General features: G+C 54.9%; 6 protein-coding genes across 6 annotated transcripts; 4 read left to right on the top strand and 2 right to left on the bottom strand.

The window, feature by feature from the left end:
- Window positions 1-1,143: 1,143 nt before the first annotated feature.
- Window positions 1,144-4,848, bottom strand: P170DRAFT_448650 (putative serine/threonine protein kinase; the record flags this gene model as incomplete). The annotated part of the gene is made up of 2 exons (XM_024850982.1): window positions 1,144-4,060; window positions 4,136-4,848. The coding sequence occupies 2 exons, from the start codon at window positions 4,846-4,848 to the stop codon at window positions 1,144-1,146; spliced, it is 3,630 nt and encodes a 1,209-aa protein (XP_024702231.1).
- A 6,445-nt stretch (window positions 4,849-11,293) lies between these two features.
- Window positions 11,294-14,116, top strand: P170DRAFT_362646 (uncharacterized protein; the record flags this gene model as incomplete). Its single annotated transcript, XM_024844533.1, has 1 exon — window positions 11,294-14,116. One exon carries the CDS (start codon window positions 11,294-11,296, stop codon window positions 14,114-14,116), a length of 2,823 nt encoding a protein of 940 aa, XP_024702232.1.
- A 368-nt stretch (window positions 14,117-14,484) lies between these two features.
- P170DRAFT_438630 (bifunctional chorismate synthase/riboflavin reductase [NAD(P)H] ARO2) lies at window positions 14,485-16,301 on the bottom strand. Its single transcript, XM_024849645.1, has 3 exons — window positions 16,039-16,301; window positions 15,555-15,916; window positions 14,485-15,478 (listed from the first exon to the last, which is right to left on the bottom strand). The coding sequence occupies exons 1-3, from the start codon at window positions 16,071-16,073 to the stop codon at window positions 14,670-14,672; spliced, it is 1,206 nt and encodes a 401-aa protein (XP_024702233.1). The 5' UTR covers window positions 16,074-16,301; the 3' UTR covers window positions 14,485-14,669.
- Window positions 16,302-16,550: 249 nt separating this feature from the next.
- On the top strand, window positions 16,551-18,001 carry P170DRAFT_448653 (putative lipoate--protein ligase; the record flags this gene model as incomplete). The annotated part of the gene is made up of 3 exons (XM_024850983.1): window positions 16,551-17,525; window positions 17,585-17,692; window positions 17,756-18,001. 3 exons carry the CDS (start codon window positions 16,551-16,553, stop codon window positions 17,999-18,001), a joined length of 1,329 nt encoding a protein of 442 aa, XP_024702234.1.
- A 703-nt stretch (window positions 18,002-18,704) lies between these two features.
- On the top strand, window positions 18,705-21,458 carry P170DRAFT_477790 (alpha-L-rhamnosidase; the record flags this gene model as incomplete). Its single annotated transcript, XM_024853502.1, has 3 exons — window positions 18,705-19,782; window positions 19,847-20,290; window positions 20,353-21,458. 3 exons carry the CDS (start codon window positions 18,705-18,707, stop codon window positions 21,456-21,458), a joined length of 2,628 nt encoding a protein of 875 aa, XP_024702235.1.
- Window positions 21,459-21,820: 362 nt separating this feature from the next.
- On the top strand, window positions 21,821-24,003 carry P170DRAFT_466311 (glycoside hydrolase family 154 protein; the record flags this gene model as incomplete). Its single annotated transcript, XM_024852408.1, has 3 exons — window positions 21,821-22,302; window positions 22,383-22,681; window positions 22,748-24,003. 3 exons carry the CDS (start codon window positions 21,821-21,823, stop codon window positions 23,899-23,901), a joined length of 1,935 nt encoding a protein of 644 aa, XP_024702236.1. The 3' UTR covers window positions 23,902-24,003.
- Between the last annotated feature and the right edge of the window lie 177 nt (window positions 24,004-24,180).

Raw genomic sequence — 24,180 nt, forward strand, 5'->3', positions numbered from 1 at the left:
TTTTTAATGCGTCCATGGTCCGTCCGAATGAGTTTCTCCGAATATAGTCCTAAACACCATGCAACGGGCCTTGCGATGTCTCCCGGCTCTCCACAGTCTTAATCAATTTAGAACGGTGGAACACTCCGTCGACGGTCCTGCATTTGGCACGGAGGAATCCCTCATCAGGCGACTTGGAGAGCTCGTCAGGGCCAGGCGGTCACATCATTGGTGGAGGATCCCAGTCTGATACACCGAGCGCGAACCGCCGATCTTAGGACGGACCGTCGCTGTCTCGCCTCTTGGCTTGTTTCAGGCCTTTTCTCGCTTCGCTTCGACGTACGTCTTCTGCTCAGGGAACAAATCATATGCGTCCGAGTGGATCGGCGGATGAACGTTTTGTATATTCTCTTTGCCTGGCTTCATCCCGTCGGCATAACCAAACCCTGCCGGGTCATCAACCCTTGCAGAATGCCAAAATGTCATCATCATCATCGTCGTCGTCAGGCTGGCTGGCTGCCCGGTATTGGGACCAGCCACCATGTGTATCCCAAGCCCAACCCTCCATAGCAACATTACGTACAAGCAATCCCACCGTCCTCAACCCTCGCCGGATGCCACAGACGGAGACAAGATATATATAAAAACGCAAGCGGAGAATCAAAGCAGAAAGCAGGAGAAAGAGAAAAACAAAGAAGTTCCCAGCGTCTTTTGAAAACCAGTCCACAAGAAGCCATCAGGCAAAGAAAATGTAGAAACACAGAGGCCAAATATAGACGTGCCACCAATGCGAATATATGTACAAGCAGAGAACCGGTGTCTTGGTCACAACTTAGAATAAACAAAATGAAAGCCTCCGTAGGCCCGCGCTGTATGCTCGCCAAGCCTCAAAGAGCAGGCAAGAGAAACCCAGTAATAAAAAAATGATATACATGCAAAAAGCCCAGATCCAGTAGAATAGAAGCCATCGAAATATCAACCATTGCTCCGGTATGTAGGGGAAAAGAGAAAAGAAAGAGGAAGTGAAAAGGAAAAAGAGAAAGAAAAAGAAAAAGAAAAGGAGAAGCTGGGAGAGATGAATGTCCCCATAAAGAAGAGGCCCTAGAATAGAGGCGGCGATGTTGAAACTGGCCCTTCGTGCCATCTGACCATTGGCTGGCAAGGTCATTGCGAAGTGTGGTTGCGACGAAGGATTGGTTTCTGGGGCGTGGCCTTCTTTTTCCCAATAGTGAGACCTTCATCTTCCGAATCATCGTCAAAATCATCTTCATCATCACAATAATATCGAGATTCATCCTCTTCGATTGGTCGCGGTGGGCTGAGGCGCCGTGCTTTGACGGTTTCGCCCGTGCGAAGAATAGAAGGAACTTCGATTGCCGACTCGCACTCCTTTTCCCTGGGGAAACCTTCGCCGGAAAGCGAGGACGCCCCCGAGACAACGGACGGGATACTCGGGTGTGACGTGCTCTGGGATATTCCGCTGGTGTAGTCGTCAACCGATGATGAGGATATCGTCGCAGCAGACGGAGGAGATGTGGTGAGGCCGACGGTGGATTGATCAGGGGAGGCGTTTTCCACCGTGTATGCAACGTCCCGGGGTTCTTGCTCAGTGATCGCACAGGGCTCGCTATTGCTGTGGGGAATCGATTGGCCCTTGCTAGGAGCAGGGTCAACTTCATTCCTTCTCTGGCGCAAGAGTGCTTCCTTGGTAAGGTACAGGGGTTCACCAGACGCCTTGCCAGGCAGCTGGTGAGATCGGTTGCGCCGATGTCCCAGGACCTCAACACGTGCTGAAGACGATTCCTCGTCAAGCAACAAGTTGGAATGATGACCAACGGCAGAGGCAACACTCAAGGCCAAGCTGGGTTCAGAGTGGCGGTCGCCATCCAAAGACACAACTTCTGACACCGGTCTGTCAGGCCGCCGTTCTCCGCTCTGGAGGCCTCTTGCGAGTCGGCGACTTGCACCGCCAAACAGGCCACTGACATTCGTGGTCCCGGTGGTTTCGACGCGTGCTGGGGCCCCGGTTTGCTGAGAGCCGGGAAATCCAGGAGCAATATTGGATGGCTTAACCGTTTTCGCGGACTCAGCGGTGGACAAGGTCGACGTTGCGCGCGCCGGAGGGTCCGGTCGGGGAGTTCGCCCGTTGGAAAGAGTCGTCTCGAACTGTACGTCCTGGAAGTAACATGATTGCTCATCCCGCCCCACAGGGCTTGCGCTGACACTTTGTGAGAGAGGGTGTTCGCCATCTCTAGTCAGTCGCGAAGGCCGAAGAAAGTCTTCATCTTTAAAACTCCCACGTCGGTTATCCCAAAGGTACTTTCCAATGGAGGTCCCACTCGACGCAGAGGATTCCATCGAAGGCGCCGCGCTGGGTGTACGCTTTCGATTGTCTTTTTCCTTTTCCTTCGACCGACCGGTGAGATAATTGGACCACTTAGCGACGTTGGATCGCACCCGCTGGATGAATGGGACCTTGCTGACGGCGGTGGTGACTTCTTCATTTGACACCTCAATCTTGCTCTGGTAACGAGGATCAGTTTCCTCCACCCATGCCCGGGGGTTCGGCAGGCCGTTTAAGATCCACGGATGATGCTTGATTTCCTTCACGGTGATCCGCTTTATTGGATCCTTGGTGAGCAGACGTTTCAGGAGATCGTAGAGTTCATCATCGATTTCTTCGTAGACGAGCTCATGTTCCATGCGCTTGCTATTGTCCGCATACCGAGGCCATTGGCTAACGGTGTCCGGATCGTCTTCAACAGGCTTTAGACGTTTGCGCGGAATGAAGACCTCTTTCTTCACTATAGTCTGAAACATGCTGTACTCGTCATCCGAGACAAATGGCAGACGGCCAAAAATCATGCCGTAAAGAGTCACGCCCAGTGACCAGACGTCGATAGCACCGGTGATCTGCGGTACATTACCGATAGTATCCACAAAATCTTCGCCTGTATAGCACAGTTCGGGGGCGTAGAATGCGGGGGTTCCCACGGTCTTAGACAACTCTCGAGCGTCATCGAGTTCGGTCGCATCGGTCTCTCCGACCTGCTCTTCTTCCTCATCCCTGATGGGCCGACCCAAGTAAGACACACCGAAGTCGGAGATCTTCACGCGATGATTACTGGTGACCAGCAAGTTCGCAGGTTTTATGTCACGGTGGATGATGCCTTGATAATGGAGATACTCGAGGCCGAGGAGAGAATCCCGGAAAGCATTGCGTGCTTCGGTAAAGGTCAAACAAGGGACGTACGATGTGTCATCATCATCAGAGAACCACTCGGGCTCGGAAGGCGCGTATCCAAAACTGCTGGAAGCGGTGCTAAAGCGCCTATCAGATGTGTAATCTGCATAAGCGCCATACATGCTGCCTTCCACCGCAGCCAAGGCCGATTCATGAGCAGACATGAAGGAGTGCGGTGGCGAGGACTGAGCTTCTTCTTGGCTCATCATAGAGCGGCTGGATGTGCGGGCAATCGCCAACTCCGCCCCTTCTTCTTCCTCATCTGATTCGGCACCATGCTCCAAACTCCATGCCGGAATAGGGCCCTGCTGTGCGTAAGCTGCCTGCGCCTGGCGGCGCTCGCGTGCCTTTTCACGCTGATGTCGAAGGTGCTGCGCAGTTCTGATATAATGCAAACTCTCCTCCATGAATGACGGCGAATCGGGAATTCCTGCTTTCTCACGCTCAAGCCGGTTTTTGTCGACATGCACAATTTCTCGTAACCCTCGACGTCGCCATATGATTTCGCCGTTCTCGACGTATTCGAGGACTATATAAACCTTTTGTCGATTTGGATCGTCGATCACTTCTAACAGACTGACCACATTGGGGTGCCGCGCTTTCTTCAAAATGGCAACCTCTTTCTTCACTTTGTCCTCGGGGTTTCCCAGCTTCCCCAAACGGCGCCTTTTTGAATAGCGCTGGACAATTTTGATGGCAACCTTTTGGCGTGTCGCCACGTGTCGGCCCAGTTTTACTTTTCCATGCTCGCCACGTCCAAGTTCCTTGAGGATTTCATATTGATTGATCAGTTTGTTCCCGGTCACAATATCCCGGTCCACCTCAGCGGTGTGGGTCCTAGTAGTGCATTGTCAGTTCCTGCCACATTGGGAAAAGAGGGAACCGTAGGCCGGTTCAGGGGCGACAACTTACTCTTTGGGCGGCTGAAGGTGTGTCGGGTGAAGGTAGGGGCTGCTCATACGGCCTTCATCATCGGACCCGAATGGTGGCGTCGAACGTGGGCTGCGAACAGAGAAAAGCCCCGGGCTGGAAATGGGGGTGTTGCCTGCCGTACGAGAGACCCGCGCCGGCGGAAATCGGGTAAGAATCTCAGTGCGCGACGGATATGAACTCCGGGAACGCAGATGTGGAGGCTGATAGGTCGGGTGAACCTGAGATTGGAGAACGGCATATGATTGATCGGGATAAACTGGATATTCGGCGGGTTGAGTATCGGACTGGGACAAATGCGACGTTCTTCGGGGGAGAGACGGACGCCCGAATATGCCATCCGATCGAGCATCAACCACGGCATCTTCGTTCAACGCTTGAAGGGAGCTGGAGGATGTCCTGGTGGAGGGTGACCTGGAGGTACTCGAGGAATGATAGACGTGCGAGAAGGGATGGCGAAGAGACGCTTGACCTTCTGCTACGTCCGTTGGTAGAGGGAGTTTGGCGGTTGGAGGTCGGGTAACGGTCGGCCTAGTGTCCGCATCTGTTGAAGCCGAAAACAATTGTCCTGAAGCCTCATTGGACTTATCCGAGCCCCGCCTGTGAGCATTATTCGAACTCTTGCCATTTCGACAGCCAAAACTAACGGGTTCCTCCAATGCAGGTACCGAAGGGGGGCGATCAGTCATTTTCATGTCTTAGATTGCCAAACCAACTCGGTAAAAGTTGCAACTGAGCATCCTCCACTTTTGATCCTTCGCTTCTTGCTTTGTTCCCGTTCCAGTATCTTCTCCCTGCCGTTGTCTTTTTAAGAATTTTCGATTTTTTTTTTATTTCCCCGCGATAGATTCAATTTGTACTGCGGACGACGACGCCGAATGGACCACTCGATTCAGGGAGAGCTAGGTAAAAGCTCAGTGGGTGTGCACGAATGAACCAGCATTACTCCCAGTGTTGAACTCGGCCGGAAACCATGACAGCTGTGCAGGTCGACCTGGCGTAGGAACCGTGTGCCGGACAACGGCAATGACGTGGGAAAATTCCGGGCGATAGACCTGCTACAGCTCCAGGATGCAGTCGGAGATCGACTGTCTCGCTCGGGATGTAGCTTTCGGTGCAGCGTGAAGAACCGGACGGAATCGCAGTCGGCTGAGAGGGGAGAGGTGCGTTCGAGCGCGGTCGAGAGAAGGACTGCTAAGTATAGAAGCTAGGGAGCGGATGGTAAGTCGTACCAATAGGATGGGAGCCCCCAAAAGAATTGGCGGAAATCAGAGGATATAAAAAAAAAGGGATATAGATCAAAGAAAATCAATTATGAAAATGTAGATCCGAGATTGGAAATATTAAAATTCGGAAAAGGAAAGGAAGTAAATCAATAGGAAAGAAGGAGGCGGAGAGAAGTATATAGGAAGAAGAGAGAAAGGAAAAGGAAAAGGGAAAGGGAAAGGAGGAAAAAGCGGTTGGTTGGCGGTAAGTGTTGGACTACCAAGGGGGGGGGGAGGGTAAAGTGGTGAAAAGGAAAAAAGATGGGATGGATGACGATGGTGGTGGTAGTACCTTAGCGGTAGTCAGAATCTCCCAAGACCAACAACGGTGGGTGAGAGCAGGCTTTTGTCAGGCGGATGGGGGGGAGGAGGGAGGTGTGGGAAAGAAGCGGAAAGGAGGGGAGATCAGTATTAAGAGGAATGTATGGTGGGTGTACGGGCCATACGCTCTCAGGTACCGGGGGGTGGTGGGGTGGGTGGTTGTCTTGTCATCGGCAGTAAGGTACAGTAACGGGGTGCCCATAGCCAGGTCGAGGCGCCGTGGGCTTGGGTACTGGCACTGACGCTGTATAGAGAGAGAGGGAGAGAGGGTCCTGCAGCGTACAGCGTAGATTTTTTTTTTTTTTTTTCTTTTTCCTTTTTTCTTTTTACCAAAAAACTGTCATAAAAAACGAAAGAAAAAGATGGGTAACCACCTACCCCTAGTGGGGAACTTGGTCTACCTACGTACCGTACAGCACATACTCCATACATGATTAAGAACACATGTTAAGTTGATGATTTCGATCAATTGGACCCTCAGATTGAGTCCGATTTTTTCTCTGCAGTGACAATCCGCAGAGGCCACCCACGATGATCTTCTATACCTGGGCGATGGGTACATGCACAGGCATTCCTGCGAGGCGTAAGTTTGAATCCGAGTCGGCGGTATTGTAACGACGGCGTACGGGCCCCGTTCTCTGCGATCGGACTGCCGTGGCTTACCTAAGGAGGGTGGACGAACCATGGACAAGCCGTCTCGGCCGACCATCCGGCGGCCAAAGGGTTTCTTGGCCGTTGGGATTCCGTCGAGAATTCGATGGTACGCAGTATATTATGATTATGATCCCAGATGGACGCCCGTAGAATGTACGGCGTAGTTTCCCCGGTGCCCCATACTAGGAACTAGAATGTACTAGCAAGTAGCTTCTTCCGATTACTAGGAGGGAGATGGTACGGGATACTAGCCAGGTCTTAAGCAGTTAGAGGACTCCGTGGATACTCCAGACCGGCCCCATAATAGCTAGAAATAGCATAAATTCTGCTCCTAAATCGGAGCCAGCCTTTTACCACGGGAGGTGGTCGACCTAGACCAAGCTTTCCATACGGAGCAAGTATGAGAAAACCTTGACAGACTTCCTACGCCGTACCATACATCGATCTTTATCTACGGAGTATATGCGATAAAAGGTAATTTTTTAATTTTTTTCTTCCTTTAAAAAAAATAAGAAGAAAGAAAAAGGGAATAAAAAAAGAGAGAGAGAAAAAAAAAAGACTACAGGCTGTACAATTCCCAGGCGAGTGGCGGATTTCTTTTGCCAAGCACCCTTACTTGCATTCATTACGTAGGGGACTTTTTCTCCGTCCATTGTCATCGAGTCAGCTACATCACCACCAGTCATGTCTCCTTCTCCTGCCTATTGTTACCGTGGGAGGATCAACCGCCGCTTCGCCAAGTACCCAGAAATTGTGGAAACCTCTTTCGCTCGGGTATGGACGAAGTTCAGGTAGTGTCGCCAAGTCCTTTACCTATCTGCCCACCGCCATCCATCCCTCTGCAATCTGCATGTACATACTAACTGGGAGAGCTAACGAGTACTCCGTGGACGGTCTGAAACATTACAGGAGAGAGCGCACAATATTTCTGATCACTATAATAAAATATAGTAATAAGAAATCCGGATAATGAAAATAAAAACCAATCCTTGACACCTGTCACTCGAGTTCTCGGCGACCCAAGGGATCTGGTCTTGATCCCTGGTTGTGGGAGTTCCGTGGGTCTACCTTTTGATCCTCCCTTTTGCCTCGAGGTTCTGGCCAGAATTTTAACTTTGCTCGTTCTGTCCAAACATGATCGTCTTCTACTCGTTGACTCCGTACCGATCCTGGGTCACTCCATGTTGGCGAGCCTCAGCTGCTGCCGGATAGCGGATAAACTGCCTACTTACTTCACTAGTCATGAATAGGGACCTGGACTTGCACTCTGGACTGGTTGATGGGAATGCATCCATCCATGTTGACCAATGGCATGGCCGCCGTTTGGATTAGTCTCGCGCAGTGAGTTTGGCCGGGGGTCTGTGTTCTCTAACAGGGACAGTTGGAAAGAAATTCAACGCTCGTTCGCCTCCAACAGTAATTCCACCGTACGGAGGAATGCCCCCATGTTCGTAGGTAGTTACCTACTTCCTGGCTATTACTCAAAGGGGACAAGTTTGTAGAGCTCAACCGATCGGACAAGACAAACCCAATGTGTATCGCATTAAGAAGTTTTTACAGCATCAAATATGCCTCTCCCCCCCCCCCCCCCCTTCCACCGCGTTTCTCTTCCCGTGTTCCCGGCTCGATTGGAAAGTCGCCGAAACTTCTGGTCAGCAATTCCATCCCCAATTTCCTCATGCGTAGCAGCCTAATCCGTCGACGAGGAGGGCGTGGGCGAGCCATCGAAGCGAATCTCCCCCTATCAGGCCGCCTCTTTGCTGCTCCCCACCTGTCTCTCCCGGTCGACCGGTCGACCGGTCGACTATAGAGCTGTCCATTATGTTCCAGCCAGCCTATGAGTAGAATTCCCCTCTGTCCGCGCGACCCTGCAAGTGCTCGAATCTAAAACACCAGGGCGGCATCCTGGGTAACCTTCCCGAATGGGATAGGTATGGCGCGGAGGCAATCTTGAGGATGTTCGGTTGATCTGGCTGGATCTTGCGCATCCTCTCGTGCATGCGCTTTGGTGCTCGTCCTTCAGGTTCGCTCCTGCGGTGATTGGAGGGTTACGTCATTGGAGCCCAATGTCAGCTTCCAATTCTACCGGAGGGGGGAAATCAGAGACACGGCTGCCAGGATCATAAATGATTCCTACTAGATGGTGTCTCGGGAGTCCATCCTCCGCCCGTCAGGGGCCGGCGATTGGAGAGCGGCGCACGGGACAGCTGGACGAGCTGCACCGTGAAGTTTCATGCTGGAGACTCGTCGGATTTGCCACGGGGATCCTACGCACTCAGACTCCGGACGAGACGGTGGGAGGGGCCAGCATCACACGTTCACTTCCCTTCCCGTCATCTCCTCATTTCCCTTCTTTCCCCCGCCCCCCTGGATATCTCACAGCCATGCCCATTTCGGTGTCTTGCATGCCAACCCGATCTTGACCATCGACCATTGGCTCTCCATGTCCGAACCAAGCTTTTTAGCGTCGCCCGGTTGTTCAACCAAGAGCGAAGAATTGTAATTCACCAGGTGTCCTCGGTCTCCGTCCCCCCCGTATACCCTCGGGTCTCCTCTCTGGAAGGGGAGAAGAGGGAAATCCGGGGAAGCAGGGCAACATGGAGAGGGAAAGACTGGGGGCGACAAGACAGGCACGGTCATGGACGATGAGGTCCATCGAGACGCTAGATCAAACACAGACTCACCCGCAGATGCCTACTAGTGAGGATTCCTCCAGGTTCCCGTCGCACAGCAGCGTCCGTGCCTCGTTACCTCTACTAGTACGAGCAGACGAGCAGACTAGCGGACTAGTATTACCTGCCTTCGATATGGTATCCTCCTGGGCAAACTTGCCGTACACCACTACCATTTACTTCTGTTCTGCTGCGGTTCATCCAACCATCGATCCCAATCCACCCCCTGGTTGGATACGAGTTCCGCCCCAATCTCTGTCGCTTGGGCATGGTTTTCGGCGCGCTGATAGGTGGATTCCATTCTATACCAGCCACAACTAAGATGGACGGTGACTGCTGGTTCGGTCCATGCGCGCGATTTCAACAATAGACCTCGCATGGCATGGCATGACATATCCGCCCAGGATATTGCATTCAGGATACGCGAACGCCCCAAAGAAGGTTCTGACTAGTAAACTGATTCGCCGGCGACTGGAGGGCAGTCTGACCTGCCGTCGGTCGATTCTGATGGCGATATCAGTCCGAGTGGCACAGGCGTCTCTTTCCGACGCCTAACCGGTTGTTCCCGACGCGGCTGAAGGCGGCCAGGATACCTGATGGAATCCAAAAGTAGCGACTACGCAGTAGGGATGGGTTGAGAAACTTTAATCCGCTCTCGTTCCCTCGTTCCCATCCACTTGTTCGTTCTTCTCGCGTATCTCTCTTCGAGACAGGCTAGTCTCGTCGGCTGCGTCATGATAGGGATGACCTTGGACCTCCCCTGTCGTCACGACGGGTCAGGAGGCAGCTGGAGAATGCGGGACCACCCGAGGAGAGCAAGCACAAGAAGATCAAGCGATAGGGAGGTGAGGGTATCATCGAGGAGGACGGTGTAACCCATCTCGGCTGGGGATGGTCGTATACTCGGGTCTGCTATACCCCCCTTCCTGCCTCTTTCCCATCCGGTGAGATCAGGCCGACTGGACGTCGAAACTCTTTTTTGAATAAACGCCACCGTAGCGCATCTCCTCAGCCCTTGTGGATTCTCCATGCTGGAACTAAAGTTGCGTCTAGTCGCTGACAGCTGCGACCGTTAACCCGATCGGGGAAGAGACGGAGCACTGCATAGTTGAATTCATTCTTGGCTCGGTGTTTTGTTCTTCGATCTTTTCCCGAGAAAATGCCCAAGGTAGAGAGAGTGACCCTGTCGAGTCATGATGGTAATCTCACGAACCAGGGATGGAGGGATGGGCACTGTCGACAGTGGCCCCGTTGGGTAGCAAACAAGAAAGTCTCCTTCACAACGCCCTCTACGTAGGGCTGTCCCGACAAACCGATCCCAAAATGGAGTCGATGGATCCAGCACAACCAATAGTCCCGGAATTGACGGGGGATGGGGGATTTGAAACGTCTCGAACAATGCTAGTCCTCGTGCCTTTCACGATGCCGTGTCTCACCTTCTCCACATGGGCTGCAGAATTCTTGATCGATTGACAGATCCCGATAAGATGATGGGAAAGACAACCGCCCACTTTGACCATCAGGACAATGCGAGAAAGTTATCCTAGGTAAACCGTCGGGATGGATCGATCTTACGCAACCCTTTTCCTTGGAACCGTGGACGAGGCGTGATCAAGATGCACGTTGCCGGTGCAACCAGCCGTCTGTTTACGCGCAATTCGTCCAGCCCCTCCATGAGCCAATGGCCGATGTCATCATGGCCCAGTGTCGTACAGCCCAGACCTCGGGCCATGACGATGGCTTTAATCTATTGTTCTATTGAACGCGTCTCTGATTTGCTCCGACCGGATTATGGATTGAGGGCCCTCCAGGGATCGTTCACTTCGGCCCCGATCGGCCGCTATGGCTTCGGCATGGCACTGTTTACTGTCGCCTGGCCAGCTCCCCACCTCATCACCGTCCCTCGATTCTTTCGTTTTCACTCTTTCTCACCACTATCCTGAGTGATCTATCTCCCTCTCGGGCTACGCTGTTCGATCGGAATTCTTCTTCTCACCTGACGCCGCGTCGATAGGGCGCCGGGTACGTGGGTCCTCCATCCAGCGCGGTTCTCCCCATGCCGGCCGAACTAAACTCGAGACGCCTCTGTTCAAATTAACGGTTGCGAACTAAGATCGACGGGGCCCTCTAGATGCAGCGCAGGCTGTCTCAGGACGTCAGAGTGTCCCTCAAGTCGGTTGAAGCTCTTGTCCTCTCCCATGGATGGTCGGATGCTTCGAAACAACGGAATGCGCAACCCTGACGGCGTCCACCTGGCGTCGACATTCCTCCTACTCCTCGTGCTTCTGATCGGCCCTGTCGCTGCGACCATTCCATACACTCCGTCATATCTCCTGTACGATTTGCAGAACAACGCCTCTTTCACCTATCTGTTGCGGCCGGGTAGCACCCAAGGAACTACTGAGCTGCTTTCTCTGAACGTATCCCGGAACATTGATGGCTCGAATCCTCGCTATAAAACCCTGTCGGAGGAGGTCCCGTTCGACACCGAAAACCAGACGTCTTCATTTGTTCCAGTAATCGATCAACACGGCGTTATCAAGACCTATGCCGGCAATTGCAACTGCGCGCGGGAGAATGCTACGGTGTGGCAGTTCACGCCGAGTTCTGGCAGCGCGACCGGCAACGGGACATGGGAGAGGTATTCTGTCGATGCAACGAGCGATCCAGCGAGCTCTGGGATCCATGGCCCGAACTATCTCTCCGCAGGGTTTGCGTACGCCAGCTCCAACACGAGCGACAGCGCCATTTACGTCTTTGGGGGAATGTGTCCATTGCCGAACGAGTGGGGTCCCACTTGGATGGCTGCTGCAAATTACTCGCGGGCCATGGTGGTGTTGAACCCTCCAAAATCCGATAATCCTTCCTCATATCAAATCTCAGCTGCCGGCGATCGCGCACCTCCGATCCCAGAGGCCGGCTTTACGATCACCCCCTTACTTCCAGCATATGCGGCTACTCCGATGGGCAAGCTGTTGAAACAACAAGACTTCCTGTTGATCGGAGGTCATACCCAGAAGGCGTTCATCAATATGTCCCAGCTGGCGCTCTTTTCGCTTCCCCAGAAAAGTTGGAGCATCGTTCATGTTGGATCCTCGCTTGGCGAGTTAAAAACTGACCTTGCGGCTCGCAACTCGCCAGCGATCGATCCGCGGTCTGGACATACCGCCGTTCTCTCCCCGGACGGGAGGAAGGTGATTGTGCTTGGAGGCTGGGTTGGCAATACGGGTGTCCCTGCAAACCCCCAGTTGGCTGTCCTGGAAATCGGGGATGACTCCACGGGCTCGGATGGCTGGAAATGGAGCATCCCGTCTCAGAAACACAGTCCGATCGCTGAAGGGACCGGCATCTACGGCCATGGCGTGACGATGCTTCCTGGCGGAGTGATGATGATCGCAGGCGGCTATCGCATACCCCAATCTTCCAAAAGATCCGCCGCCGGTCCCCAGCTGAACACCCAAGTCCAGCTGTATAACGTGACTTCGGGCAGTTGGGTCTCGTCGTATAAGAATCCGAACTATGTCTCAAACCAACCCACGTCCGACGAGCCCAGTGATCCCGAAACGAATACCGATCCCGTTTCCCATTCGTCTACATCTCGAACAATCGGGCTCGGTGCAGGACTCGGCGCTGGGATTCCAACCCTCGCCGGCGCAGCGATCCTTGTTTGGTTCTACTGGAGGAGGCGACGAACACGCCGCGCGCGCGACCAGAGTCTCCGCAAGTTGGCCTTGGATGCGCAGAGAGCACACTTTTGGGGCCAAGATGATCCTTCGATGGCTAGCAGCATCCGCAGGCCCTCCATGAGAGAGACCAATCGGGACTACCCCTGGAACAATAATCAAGGCACTGGCCGGTCATCTAGTTGGCCAGATAGTGGCGATGCCGCCGCCGAAAGAACTGGGCTCCTCATGGACATCCCTACCCCTACCAAGACCATCCGCTCGGGCCTGAATGCAAGAATGTACCGGCCCCCTGCGCCGTACAACGAATACCGACGCAGCGACGGAACGGCCGAGATCCACCCGATAGACGAGCGGGAAGAGGATGAGATCCAAGACCCGGAGCAGAGAGCAGCGCGAGAATCGATGGACCCGTTCCTCACTCCTCGAAGCACCATCGTCGGGGAAGAACAACTATATCCCAACGGCGTTGTGCCCGTGTTGGCCCCCAGCGCTGGCCTGGGACATGATGAGCCTTCTTCTCCGGATAAGAACGACCGGACGTCCTCGAACTTATCTGATTCATCGACCGAGGCCCGCTCTGCCCATCAGTACCATGGTGTGCTCTTCAGTAATTCTTCCAGCCAACCGAGCAGCGGGCGTGTGTCGCCAGAAAAGCCCGGCTCTTCATCCGGACACAGCAGTCACACCCCTCAACACCGACCAGATAGTGCCACGATCCCTCAAGAAAAACGCTACTCCTCGGATTCCTTCTCCACCGCCCACACAACCCTCTCGCAACGGCAGGTCGAAGGCGAACATCTGCTCCAAGAAGGCCCCCAGTCCCCGACGGGGGATCTTTTCCCAAGACCCCTTTCTATTTCGAAGCCCAGGACGTCGGACTGGATGGGCAACGTCCGGCGAGTGCTCTCCGTCACGCGGAAACGGCCGCCAGCGAACGACGACTGGAATGACACCTCCATGGCTTCGGGCGTTGATCGAATGGGCACGGTCCTCGGAGCACCAAAGGCACTACCCGAGTCATCGGGCAGTAACTCGCAGGTTCCCCGTCGCTCGGTCAGTGCGTCGGCCGAGCTGTTCAGGCGCAAACAGGGCCCCAGGAACTGGAGCGCCGGCAACCGAGTCTCGCGGGATATGACCTCCCAAACGCCCATCCGCGATGACTTTGCCTTGGACGGACTTCTCGACATGATGGAGGGCCACGATGACTCCGACTCCGACTCGGACCTCGAGGGCGCCACGGAAGGCAGACGGGTCCAAATGACATACACAGCGCCGAAGGAAAGGTTGCGAGTGGTCAATGCCACTGCGCGCGACATGGACAACTTCTCCGAGAAATCCATCAGTCGCAGCAATAGCGAAGCGTAAGATGAAAGGGATTGATTGTATACGATTGTGGGCGTTGACAGGGACATCGTCCATTTTGTTTCTTCGCATTTTCTTTTTCGGATTTTGTTCAGTTAGCGATATCCGTCTCCCCTTTTTTGTATTGTTTTGTTGTTTTCTTTTTATTCTTGATTTCCTTTTCTCTCTCACGTATCATACGCTCGTCACGATGGCCGGACTGTATGTTTATATTCCATTCGTTTATGTGGTGATTTGATATCCCCCCTGTGTGTTTAAATAGCTTTTTTCTTCCCTTCTGCACATGGTTCACGTCCAGATTATTACGATGAATGAAATCAGATTGAATGACTTCGGTAGGGATGGTACGGTGACTCAGAGATCTAGATGGTGAACAATAGCCTTTATTATCTCTAGATTGGATACTGAATATGATTCATTCTATAGATGCTCTGATAAGCTCAGACGGACAAAGAAATTATTTTATAAACCCCGAGATATAAACGAGAAAAAAAAAATGCAAAATCCAAAGCCAGTTTCTTTTCATAAATGCCATAACAAACGGAGAAAAGGACCTCTACGCGGAGCCATTCGATCCCATCGTGGGACGGGTCGGAATGGTCTTGGGGAGCGGCGGCAGGCGGGACTTGGCGCTTTCGCGGGCATACTGGGCCATCAGGGCGTCCATGACGACCAGCGCGGACATGGTCTCCACGATGGGGACGGCGCGGGGCACGACGCAAGGGTCGTGACGGCCCTTGGCCTCCAGAATACCCTGCTCGAGATCGTAGGTGGCCGTGGTCTGGGCCTGGCCGATGGTGGCGGGGGGCTTGAAAGCGACGCGGAAGTAGATCGAGGCCCCGTTGGAGATACCACCCTGGATGCCGCCGGAGTTGTTGGTCTTGGTGGTCAGGCGCTCGTTCGACGCCACGAAGGGATCGTTGTGGATCGAGCCGGGCACCTCGCAGCCGCCGAAACCAGAGCCGATCTCGAAGCCCTTGGTGGCGGGAATGCTGAGCATGGCGTGCGCGATCTTCGCCTCGAGCTTGTCGAAGCAGGGCTCGCCCAGACCGACGGGGACGTTGCGGATCACGCAGGTCACGGTGCCGCCAATGCTGTCGTGGTTGTCCCGGAACTGCTCGATCACCTTGGTCATGCGCGCGGCGGCGTCCTCGTTGGGGCAACGGGTGGGGACGAACGAGTCGACCATGTTGCGGTCGATCTTCTCGAGGAGGTTCAGGTATTCGGGGTTGGTCGAGGCAGTGGGGTGCTCCGGCGTCGGGGGGAACAGGTGCTCATTGCCGACGGAGGAAACAAAAGCCACGATCTCAACACCGTGGGACAGACGCAGGTACTTTTCGGCGATGGCACCGGCAGCGACACGACCTAAGATAAAGTAGATCTCGTCAGTATAACCTGTCTTCTATCCGTCCTTGTCCTCGCGCCAAGGGGCCGCTCTCACCGATAGTTTCCCGGGCGCTGCTACGGCCACCTCCACTGCTGGCCTTCACACCGTACTTCTCCAGGTAGGTAAAGTCGGCATGGCTGGGTCGGGGGTACAAGTCCATGGTGCTACCGCCGTAGTCCTTGGGGCGCTGGTCCTCATTGCGAACCATCATGCCAATGGGAGTACCCAGGGTAACGCCGAATTCGGTACCCGACTGGATTTCCACGCGGTCCTTCTCGTTGCGGGGGGTCGTCAGAGCGCTCTGGCCGGGACGTCGCCGAGTCATCTGAGGCTGGACATCGTCCTCAGTGAGCTCCATGCCAGGAGGGCAGCCATCGACGATACAGCCGACGGAGCGGCAGTGGGATTCACCGTAACTGTTGAAGATCCAAGCACAATCATGTCAGTGGCTCCGATGTCCATTGTCTCTCTGCGTCCGTCTGTCTCCGAGTTTCCTCGCAGACCACGGTGACCCCGATCCCAGAGCGAAAGCACTTACGTGGTGACCTTGAAGTGTTCACCCCACGTCGACATGGTGAGTCAATCGGTTGATCCCTTGCGCGAAGGAGAGAATGGCGGGGCAGTGAGTTGGAGGGGCAATGCAATGCGACTTGGACTCGAGCAGCAGAGAGCGAGGATGAAGCGACAGCGGGCAGGGAGAAGAAAAAGGGAATCAGGAGCGATCGAGCAGAGGAACGACAGGGGAATAACCTTTTCCTGGGTGGAACCACACGAGTAATGACTGCCGCAGAATGTGTTCGGGAGAGCCCAAAGTGGCATCTTTTTCAGGTCGATCGTCCTTTTTAGTGCCCGGCGATCGGAGGCATCGCGCGTACCGTACGATACCGTACGATCGAGGTACTGGTACTCCCGAGTCACACTCCGTACTGCAGTGGCCACCGGTACCCTGTACCTGAGGTCCGTATGGCCCTGCCGAATATCTTCACTTTTTCCCTGTATTTCCCTCGTCTTTTCTCCCCTTCTCCATCCTTATATTCCCTCTCTCTCTCCATGCTCCCTCTCCTCCCCTCATGCCTGCGGTCATCCTCTCGCATCCTCTCCCGGCATGGTCCTCTCCCCCCCCGTCGATATAACTCCTCCTTTCCCTCCGACCAGTTCGCCCAGCTCGCCAGTCGCCCATCCGCTCGGCACCAAATCTACCAATCCCTGTCCACCGATCCCTACGTGAACCTCTCCATCGAACACTTTCTGCTGGAAAATGCGCCCGCCGACTCGAGCATCCTCTTCCTCTACATCAACCGTCCGTGTGTCGTCATCGGCCGCAACCAGAATCCGTGGCTAGAAACCAATCTGCATGCCATTCACAATGATCGCGTGTTGCGCGAACCCGACGACTCCACGAGCAGCGACGTCGTTTACGTGCGACGGCGATCCGGAGGAGGCGCGGTATACCATGACGAAGGCAATCTGAACTATAGCGTCATTTCGCCGCGGACGACGTTCACGCGAAACAAGCATGCGGAGATGGTGGTGCGGGCACTCCATCGCGTGGGGGCGACGAATACCAGCGTCAACGACCGGCATGATATTGTCTTGTCGTCCGGGGAAGACCAGCCCCGGAAGATTTCCGGGTCGGCTTTTAAGCTGACGCGACAACGTGCGCTGCATCATGGAACCTGTTTGCTGGATACGCCGAACATCGGCCGGCTGGGCTTCTTTCTGCGATCGTCCGCCCGGGATTATATCAAAGCCAAGGGCGTCGAGAGTGTGCGGTCTCCCGTTACCAATGTCTCCTCGATGTTCAGCAACGCGTTGACCCCATTCTCAATCCAAAGCGTCGTCACCAGTGTCATGGAGGAATTTGCGACCCTCTACGAGGTCAACCCCGACGCCGTGCGCCGTGCGCAGCGGGCCCACGCCCACGACCCGGAACTATACGCGGGGGAAGACTGGGTCGCAGGAGCGGTGGGAGACGCCCAAGGCCAGCAGGAGCCCAAGATCAAGTCAGGAATCGACGAGCTCACGGTAAGTGCCTTCGTTGACCGGGGCGAGTGCATCGTAGCTAATATCGGACGTCTGAGCAGTCGTTGGAGTGGAAATACACCCAGACGCCACAATTCACCTTTTCTACATACCCGATCGAGGACGATCCTCGAGAGAGACCAGCTCTGCCGTCTTCTTTGCCGCCTAAAGTAAGGGCTTCCCACAGTTCCGCTTCATGACCCCGTGGCAGACCACTAATTGCATTACATTAGACGCGTGCATTCCTTCGCCTCAAGCATGGGGTTATCATAGAAAGCTGCATTTCGACCGCGTCCGAACCCACGTTGGCTGATCAACAGGCGAGTCGCGTCCACGAGGCCCTGAATGGCCGGACGCTTCACGAGATCCAGCAAACCCACTGGGATGAGGTCCTCTTGGATTGCTTGGGTGCAGAAGTCGAAGCAACCACCATCCACGAGCTCTCAAAATTCATCGGGAGCAAGTTAGGCTGCTCGTAATCTCCCGACCCGAGTACCCGAGAGTATGTGAGGATAGGCAGCACCCAATAGGTAGAACTTGTATATATACGCAGTATGGATTCAACCCTAGTCTACATTCTGGGGACTGCAGGCACTAAAGAAGCGGGGCGTGTAAGACCCCTGCCTGGGAGGTAGATTCGGCCAGACGGCGAATGCACCACCACTTCTAAACGGAGTCGTCAAATACGAATACGATTCGGGGCATTGCAGCCCCGAAGATTGCGTGGAATTCCCTTGATTGATTCAGCCGAAGAAACCCCGCAAGCAGCGATTGTTGCGGGGTGCATGCGAAAGTTGGGGTACTCCGCAATCGCTGGCCCTGGTCGGTGGACACGGTTTCACACCTCTGCTTGCGACTGGGCCAAATCTCATTGGGATCAACCTCGGACGCCATTATCCTCTTTTTGTCACTGCCGCGGGAAGAGACGCAAGCCAGCGTTCGGTCTGATTTCCAACGAAGCCCGAACTGCCCCAGGAAATCGCATGGGTCGCCTTGAAGAAACCCGCTCAAGATGTCATCGCTAGCAAGCGGGGGCACGTCTGTTTATGCAGATCAGGAGGTCGAAAGAGGGAGAGTGGAACGAGTATTTAAAGCATGTCGAGTCATGCACGAAAAGCTATTGATTCCGGAGTCTCTGCAAAAAGCCCGGTTGGTGAAGGTTGCAGTGTCAACTCCTCCATCATGGCTCTATCCATCTCGCAGATTTCCTTTGAGCATCATCGCACCGCCCTCGGGATCGCTGAATCAACCCCTCGAATCTCGTGGCGGTTTCAAGGGAACGTGACCGACTGGGAACAAAGCGCCTATGACTTGGAGATCAAGCGCAAGGGAGGGGAGCCTGATATCTTTCATGTCGACTCCTCCGACTCGGTCTTGGTCCCTTGGCCCAGCTCTCCGTTGAAGTCTGGCGAGGAGGCGACTGTACGCGTGCGCTCCTCCGGCCAGGACAGCCAGCCGAATACAGCGTGGTCTGGCTCTTTCACCGTCGAACCGGGTCTGCTGAGTCCCGAGGACTGGCAGGACGCTGCGGCCATCGTGTCCGATCGACCCACGGAAGTCAACCAAACCCACCGGCCGATCCTCTTCCGAAAAGAATTCAAGCTGGATGATTCGTACGACTCCGCACGGCTGTACATCACGGCGCTGGGCTTGTATGAAGCCCAAATCAACGGAAAGCGGGTTGGAGACCACGTCCTGGCCCCCGGCTGGCAAGCCTACGCCAGTCGCCACGAGTACAACACCTATGATGTAACCGAACATTTGCGACAGGGGGCGAACACAATTGGAGTCACGGTCGGAGAAGGCTGGTATGCCGGTCGCCTGGGATTCAGCGGGGGGCAGCGAAACATCTACGGCGATACCCTCGGCGTGCTCTGCTTGCTCGTCGTTACCAAACCGGATGGCACCAAGGAGTATATCCGCAGTGACCGAACGTGGAAATCAGGGACCGGTCCCGTTATAACCTCGGAAATATACGATGGTGAAAAATATGATGCGAGATTGGAGCGCAGTGGATGGTCCAACCCTGGCTTCAATGGTACCGGCTGGCATGGGGTCCATGAAGTCTCGTTTGACAAGGAGAAATTGGCTTCTCCAGATGCTCCCCCCGTTCGACGGGTTGACGAGCATAAGCTCGTCAATGTCTTCAAGAGTGCGTCGGGAAAGACTGTCCTCGACTTTGGCCAAAACCTGGTTGGATGGTTGCGAGTCCGTGTCAAGGGACCGAGCGGACAGACGATCAAGTTTGTCCATACAGAGGGTATGTGCCATTTGCCCTTTCGCAGGCAGAGAAGTGACCGGCCAAGCTAATGTTTGACATATAGTCATGGAGGATGGAGAAGTCGCCACTCGTCCGTTAAGAGTTGCGAAAGCAACCGATCATCTCACTCTCTCGGGCAAAGGAGTGCAGGAATGGGAGCCGTCGTTCACCTTCCATGGTTTCCGCTACGTCGAGGTGGAGGGATGGCCCAACGACACTCCCTTGGATGAAGACTCCGTTACAGCCATTGTGGTGCACACGGACATGGAGCGAACGGGACACTTCGAATGTTCGAATCCCCTTATCAACAAGCTTCACCAGAACATTGTCTGGGGCATGAGAGGAAATTTCCTCAGTATCCCGACTGACTGCCCTCAACGTGATGAACGACTCGGCTGGACCGGTGATATTCATGCCTTTGCTCGCACGGCAAACTTCCTGTACGACTCGGCTGGCTTCCTCCGAGGCTGGCTGAAGGATGTCCACTCCGAACAAAAGAACAACTCCGGTGAGTGATACCAGTATCATCTGCGGACCCGGGGCGAGAGTGCGCTTACTGACCCATCATAGATATTGTGCCCTTTGTCGTCCCCAACATACTCGGAGCGGCAACGCCGACCTCCATCTGGGGAGACAGCATCGTGACTGTCCCTTGGGATCTCTACCAAGCCTTCGGGGATAAGGTCATGCTCGGCGAACAATACCAGGCAGCCAAAGACTGGATCGACAAGGGAATTTCTCGAAATGATGTGGGACTCTGGAATCGCTCGACCTTCCAGTTTGCAGACTGGCTGGATCCAAAAGCGCCCGCCGACAGCGCAGGAGATGCCACCACGGATAAGTTTCTGGTGTCCGACGCATACTTGCTCCATAGCACGGAACTGCTTGCCAACATCTCCTCCGTTCTTTCGTTTGCCGACAATGCCACGACTTATTCCGACCAGCATACTAAACTCACCAAAGAATTCCAAAAGGCGTGGATTTCCTCGGGCGGAAAAATGGAGAACGAAACGCAGACCGGTCTTGCATTGCCCCTTTTCTTCGAACTCTTTTCCAGCCCCGAGCATTATGACTCTGCTCTCGAGCGCTTGGTCAACATCATTCAGAAGAATGACTTCAAAGTCGGTACTGGGTTTGCCGGAACGCATCTTCTCGGCCACGCCTTGTCGAAGTACGGTGCATCGGATACGTTTTACCAGATGCTGCTGCAGAAGGAAACGCCCTCGTGGCTCTATCAGGTCGTGATGAACGCCACGACCACCTGGGAACGGTGGGACAGCATGCTGCCAAACGGTACCGTCAACCCTGGCGAGATGACTTCGTTCAACCACTATGCCGTTGGCTCGGTTGCCAGCTGGATCCATTCAACCATCGGAGGACTCAATCCTGCGGAGCCGGGGTACAAAAAGATCAACATCGAGCCGGTTCCCGGTGGTGGACTGCGCCGAGCGTCGACCCAGCTGCAGACTCCATACGGCATGGCCTCCACCAAGTGGTGGCTGGAGGATCGTCCGGGACAAAACTGCAACGGCACCGATTTCCATCTGGTGGCCCAAGTTCCTCCCAACACTCGAGCCACCGTGGTGCTTCCGGGGTCGAAGGGCAAGAAGAAGGAAAGTCTGGAGGTCGGGTCGGGAACGCATCGCTATCGGGTCCAATGTCTTCAGGTCAATTGATCGCCTCCCAGAGCTGCACATGCATGTATGTAGCCTGTTTAGCCATAGCCAGCACGACAATCCAACGGAAACCGTCGGGTAAATTTCAACCAGTATATAACCGCCCTGCCTATGCATGCAGGCTAAAGGGGGGGGGCAGATCATCCTCGCCACAGGGGACTTGCACGGCGAAACTGCTTCCTGATCATTTCCACCAATCGTCGCGGAGCGACGGAGAGGAAACACGATGACGAGCACGTCGGACTTCATGCCGATCTGGTATTCCCCTCACCCGATTAGAATCGAGCAGGATTGATCGGCTGTTTGGTATATATACGTCTGTCGATCGGCCGACTGGGTTGCAGGAAGTAACGTCGCCAACCATGTCTATCCACGCCAACGGAAAGACCCCAGTTCACGCGTTCAGTCAATCGCCCTTTCGCTCTCGCAGCGATTTCCAGAATGCCTGCCAGGCCTTTCTGGACCCTCTGATTCCCCACTTCACCCCCGGGGGCAGTCGCGTGAAGATTGGGACCTCGACGACTCGGTTCGACGAAGGGGGCGCCCAGATCGAGGGCTTTGCGCGACCTCTCTGGGGGTTGGCCGCTCTCCTGGGAGGAGGATACCAGTATGCAGAGGCAGCGCGCTGGCGCCAGGGCTTCATCAATGGCACGGATCCGCAGAGTCCCGAGTTTTGGGGCGCGATCGAGGATTCCGATCAGCGCATGGTGGAAATGTGTCCCATCGGCTTCACCCTCGCCGTGGCTCCTCATGAGTTCTGGGACCCATTGACCGAGCAGCAGAAGGAGAATGTTGCCAATTGGCTGGCCAGTATTAATGATAAGGAGATGCCCAATACGAACTGGTACGTTTGCATCGCCCCTTGGGCTGTCGCTGTTGCGTGAGGCTGGCGGTGCGGTTGATTGATTGATTCTACGCCTACAGGCTATGGTTTCGAGTCTTCGCCAACCTCGGTCTTCGAAGGAATGGCGCGCCCTACTCTCTGGCACGCATTGAAGCGGACATGGATCACTTGGACACCTTCCACGTGGGAGGAGGCTGGAGCAATGACGGCCCCAAGAGCCATCACCAGATGGACTACTACTCGGGCTCGTTTGCCATTCAGTTCTTGCAGCTGCTGTATGCCAAACTGGCAGCGGATTTTGACCAACCGCGGGCTGAGAGGTACAAGGAGCGCGCCAGGCAATTCGCCCAAGATTTCGTGCATTACTTTGACCCCGACGGTGAGTTTTGTCCGCTCTCGCAAGAGCTGTCCGTGCCGTGATGCTGACCAGTCTCCTCGTCCGCAGGCAGTGCCATCCCCTTCGGACGATCGATGACATACCGGTTTGCCATGGCTGGGTTCTGGGGTGCGCTTGGTTTCGCAGATGTCGAGCTCCCGGCTCCGCTGACCTGGGGGATGGTCAAAGGTCTGCTGCTGCGACACTTTCGCTGGTGGGCGACCCAAGGAGACATTTTCAACAGCGATGGCACCCTCAATCTGGGGTACTCATACGCCAATATGTACCTGACGGAGAACTACAACTCCCCCGGCTCGCCATACTGGTGCTGCTTGTCCTTCGTGCCTCTCGTCCTCCCCGAATCGCATCCATTCTGGACCGCCCAGGAAGAACCATATCCCAGCGCCTCCCTTCCGGCTGTTGCAGCTCTGGAGTATCCCAAGCACATTGTCGTCCACCGAGGCGGGCATTCCTTTTTGCTTTCGTCCGGGCAAGCCTGCCACTATCCCCTGAAAGCGACGCAAGCCAAGTACGGCAAATTCGCCTACAGTGCATCCTTCGGATACTCCGTGCCCACCGGTGGGTATCAACTCGAACAGCATGCGCCCGACAGTATGCTAGCCCTATCCGAGGACGGCGGCGATATATGGCAGACCAGACGGCTCGCCCTGAACGCTCGCATTGAACGACGAGGCGACCTTCCCATTCTCGTGTCGGACTGGAAGCCTTGGCCAGACGTTGAGGTTGAGACCTTCCTGATCCCGCCGTCCGAGGGGAGCGACAATTGGCATCTTCGCGCCCATCGCGTCCGCACGGGGAGAGCGCTCATGACTTCCGAGGGTGCTTTCGCGATCTATGGATGCCGCAGCGACAACGGGCGCATCCTGGGGCCATTGGGCGAACAGTCGTCGGAGGGAACCCTCCACGAGTCGCAACGAGCCCTCACGGTCTCTGCGGCCGGAGCCGTTGGGATTGTCGAGCTCCAGGCCCATGTAGAAAGAGCCGGACGAATCGTGCTGGCCGATCCCAACTCGAATCTTCTTCACGGTCGTACGTTGCTCCCTTCCTTGGGAGCCGACCTGACGGCGGGGACTGAGCGCTGGTTCGTGAGCGCAGTGTTCGCCATGCCGGTCAATGAACAGAATACGACCGGATGGCAAGAAGGATGGAACAGACCACCGGTCATTCCGGAGTGGTTGGTCCAGCAGATGACGGTCGGATAAAGCGAGGCATGGGCTGTTGGGTTTCCGGGGGAGAGTGGCTTGTTTTGCCAATGCGCTGGACGGGGAAATAATAGTGTATCTCTATAGCGAAGAAATCGAAACGAGATGGATGAAGCTCTCTAATTTGTGGGAAATTGAGCGAGAGAATAATCCTGAGCTGGCGTTAATTAGGGTTGGCGATATCAGCAGACGGCCAAGTCGGGGAGAATTCTCTCCTCCCATCTCCCTCCATCGACCAGCATCCTCACTCTTCCTTTTCTCCCCGCAGATCGTCTCTCG

Source organism: Aspergillus steynii, assembly GCF_002849105.1.
Source record: "Aspergillus steynii IBT 23096 chromosome Unknown P170scaffold_6, whole genome shotgun sequence".
Taxonomy (NCBI): domain Eukaryota; kingdom Fungi; phylum Ascomycota; class Eurotiomycetes; order Eurotiales; family Aspergillaceae; genus Aspergillus; species Aspergillus steynii.

Excerpts from the sequence above, each read along its gene's own strand:
- P170DRAFT_438630 (XM_024849645.1), bottom strand. The coding sequence starts at position 16,073 with ATGTCGACGTGGGGTGAACACTTCAAGGTCACCAC. Across the intron at positions 15,917-16,038 it reads GAACACTTCAAGGTCACCAC|TTACGGTGAATCCCACTGCC; the intron begins GTAAGTGCTTTC and ends GATCTTCAACAG. Across the intron at positions 15,479-15,554 it reads CAGCGCCCGGGAAACTATCG|GTCGTGTCGCTGCCGGTGCC; the intron begins GTGAGAGCGGCC and ends ACTTTATCTTAG.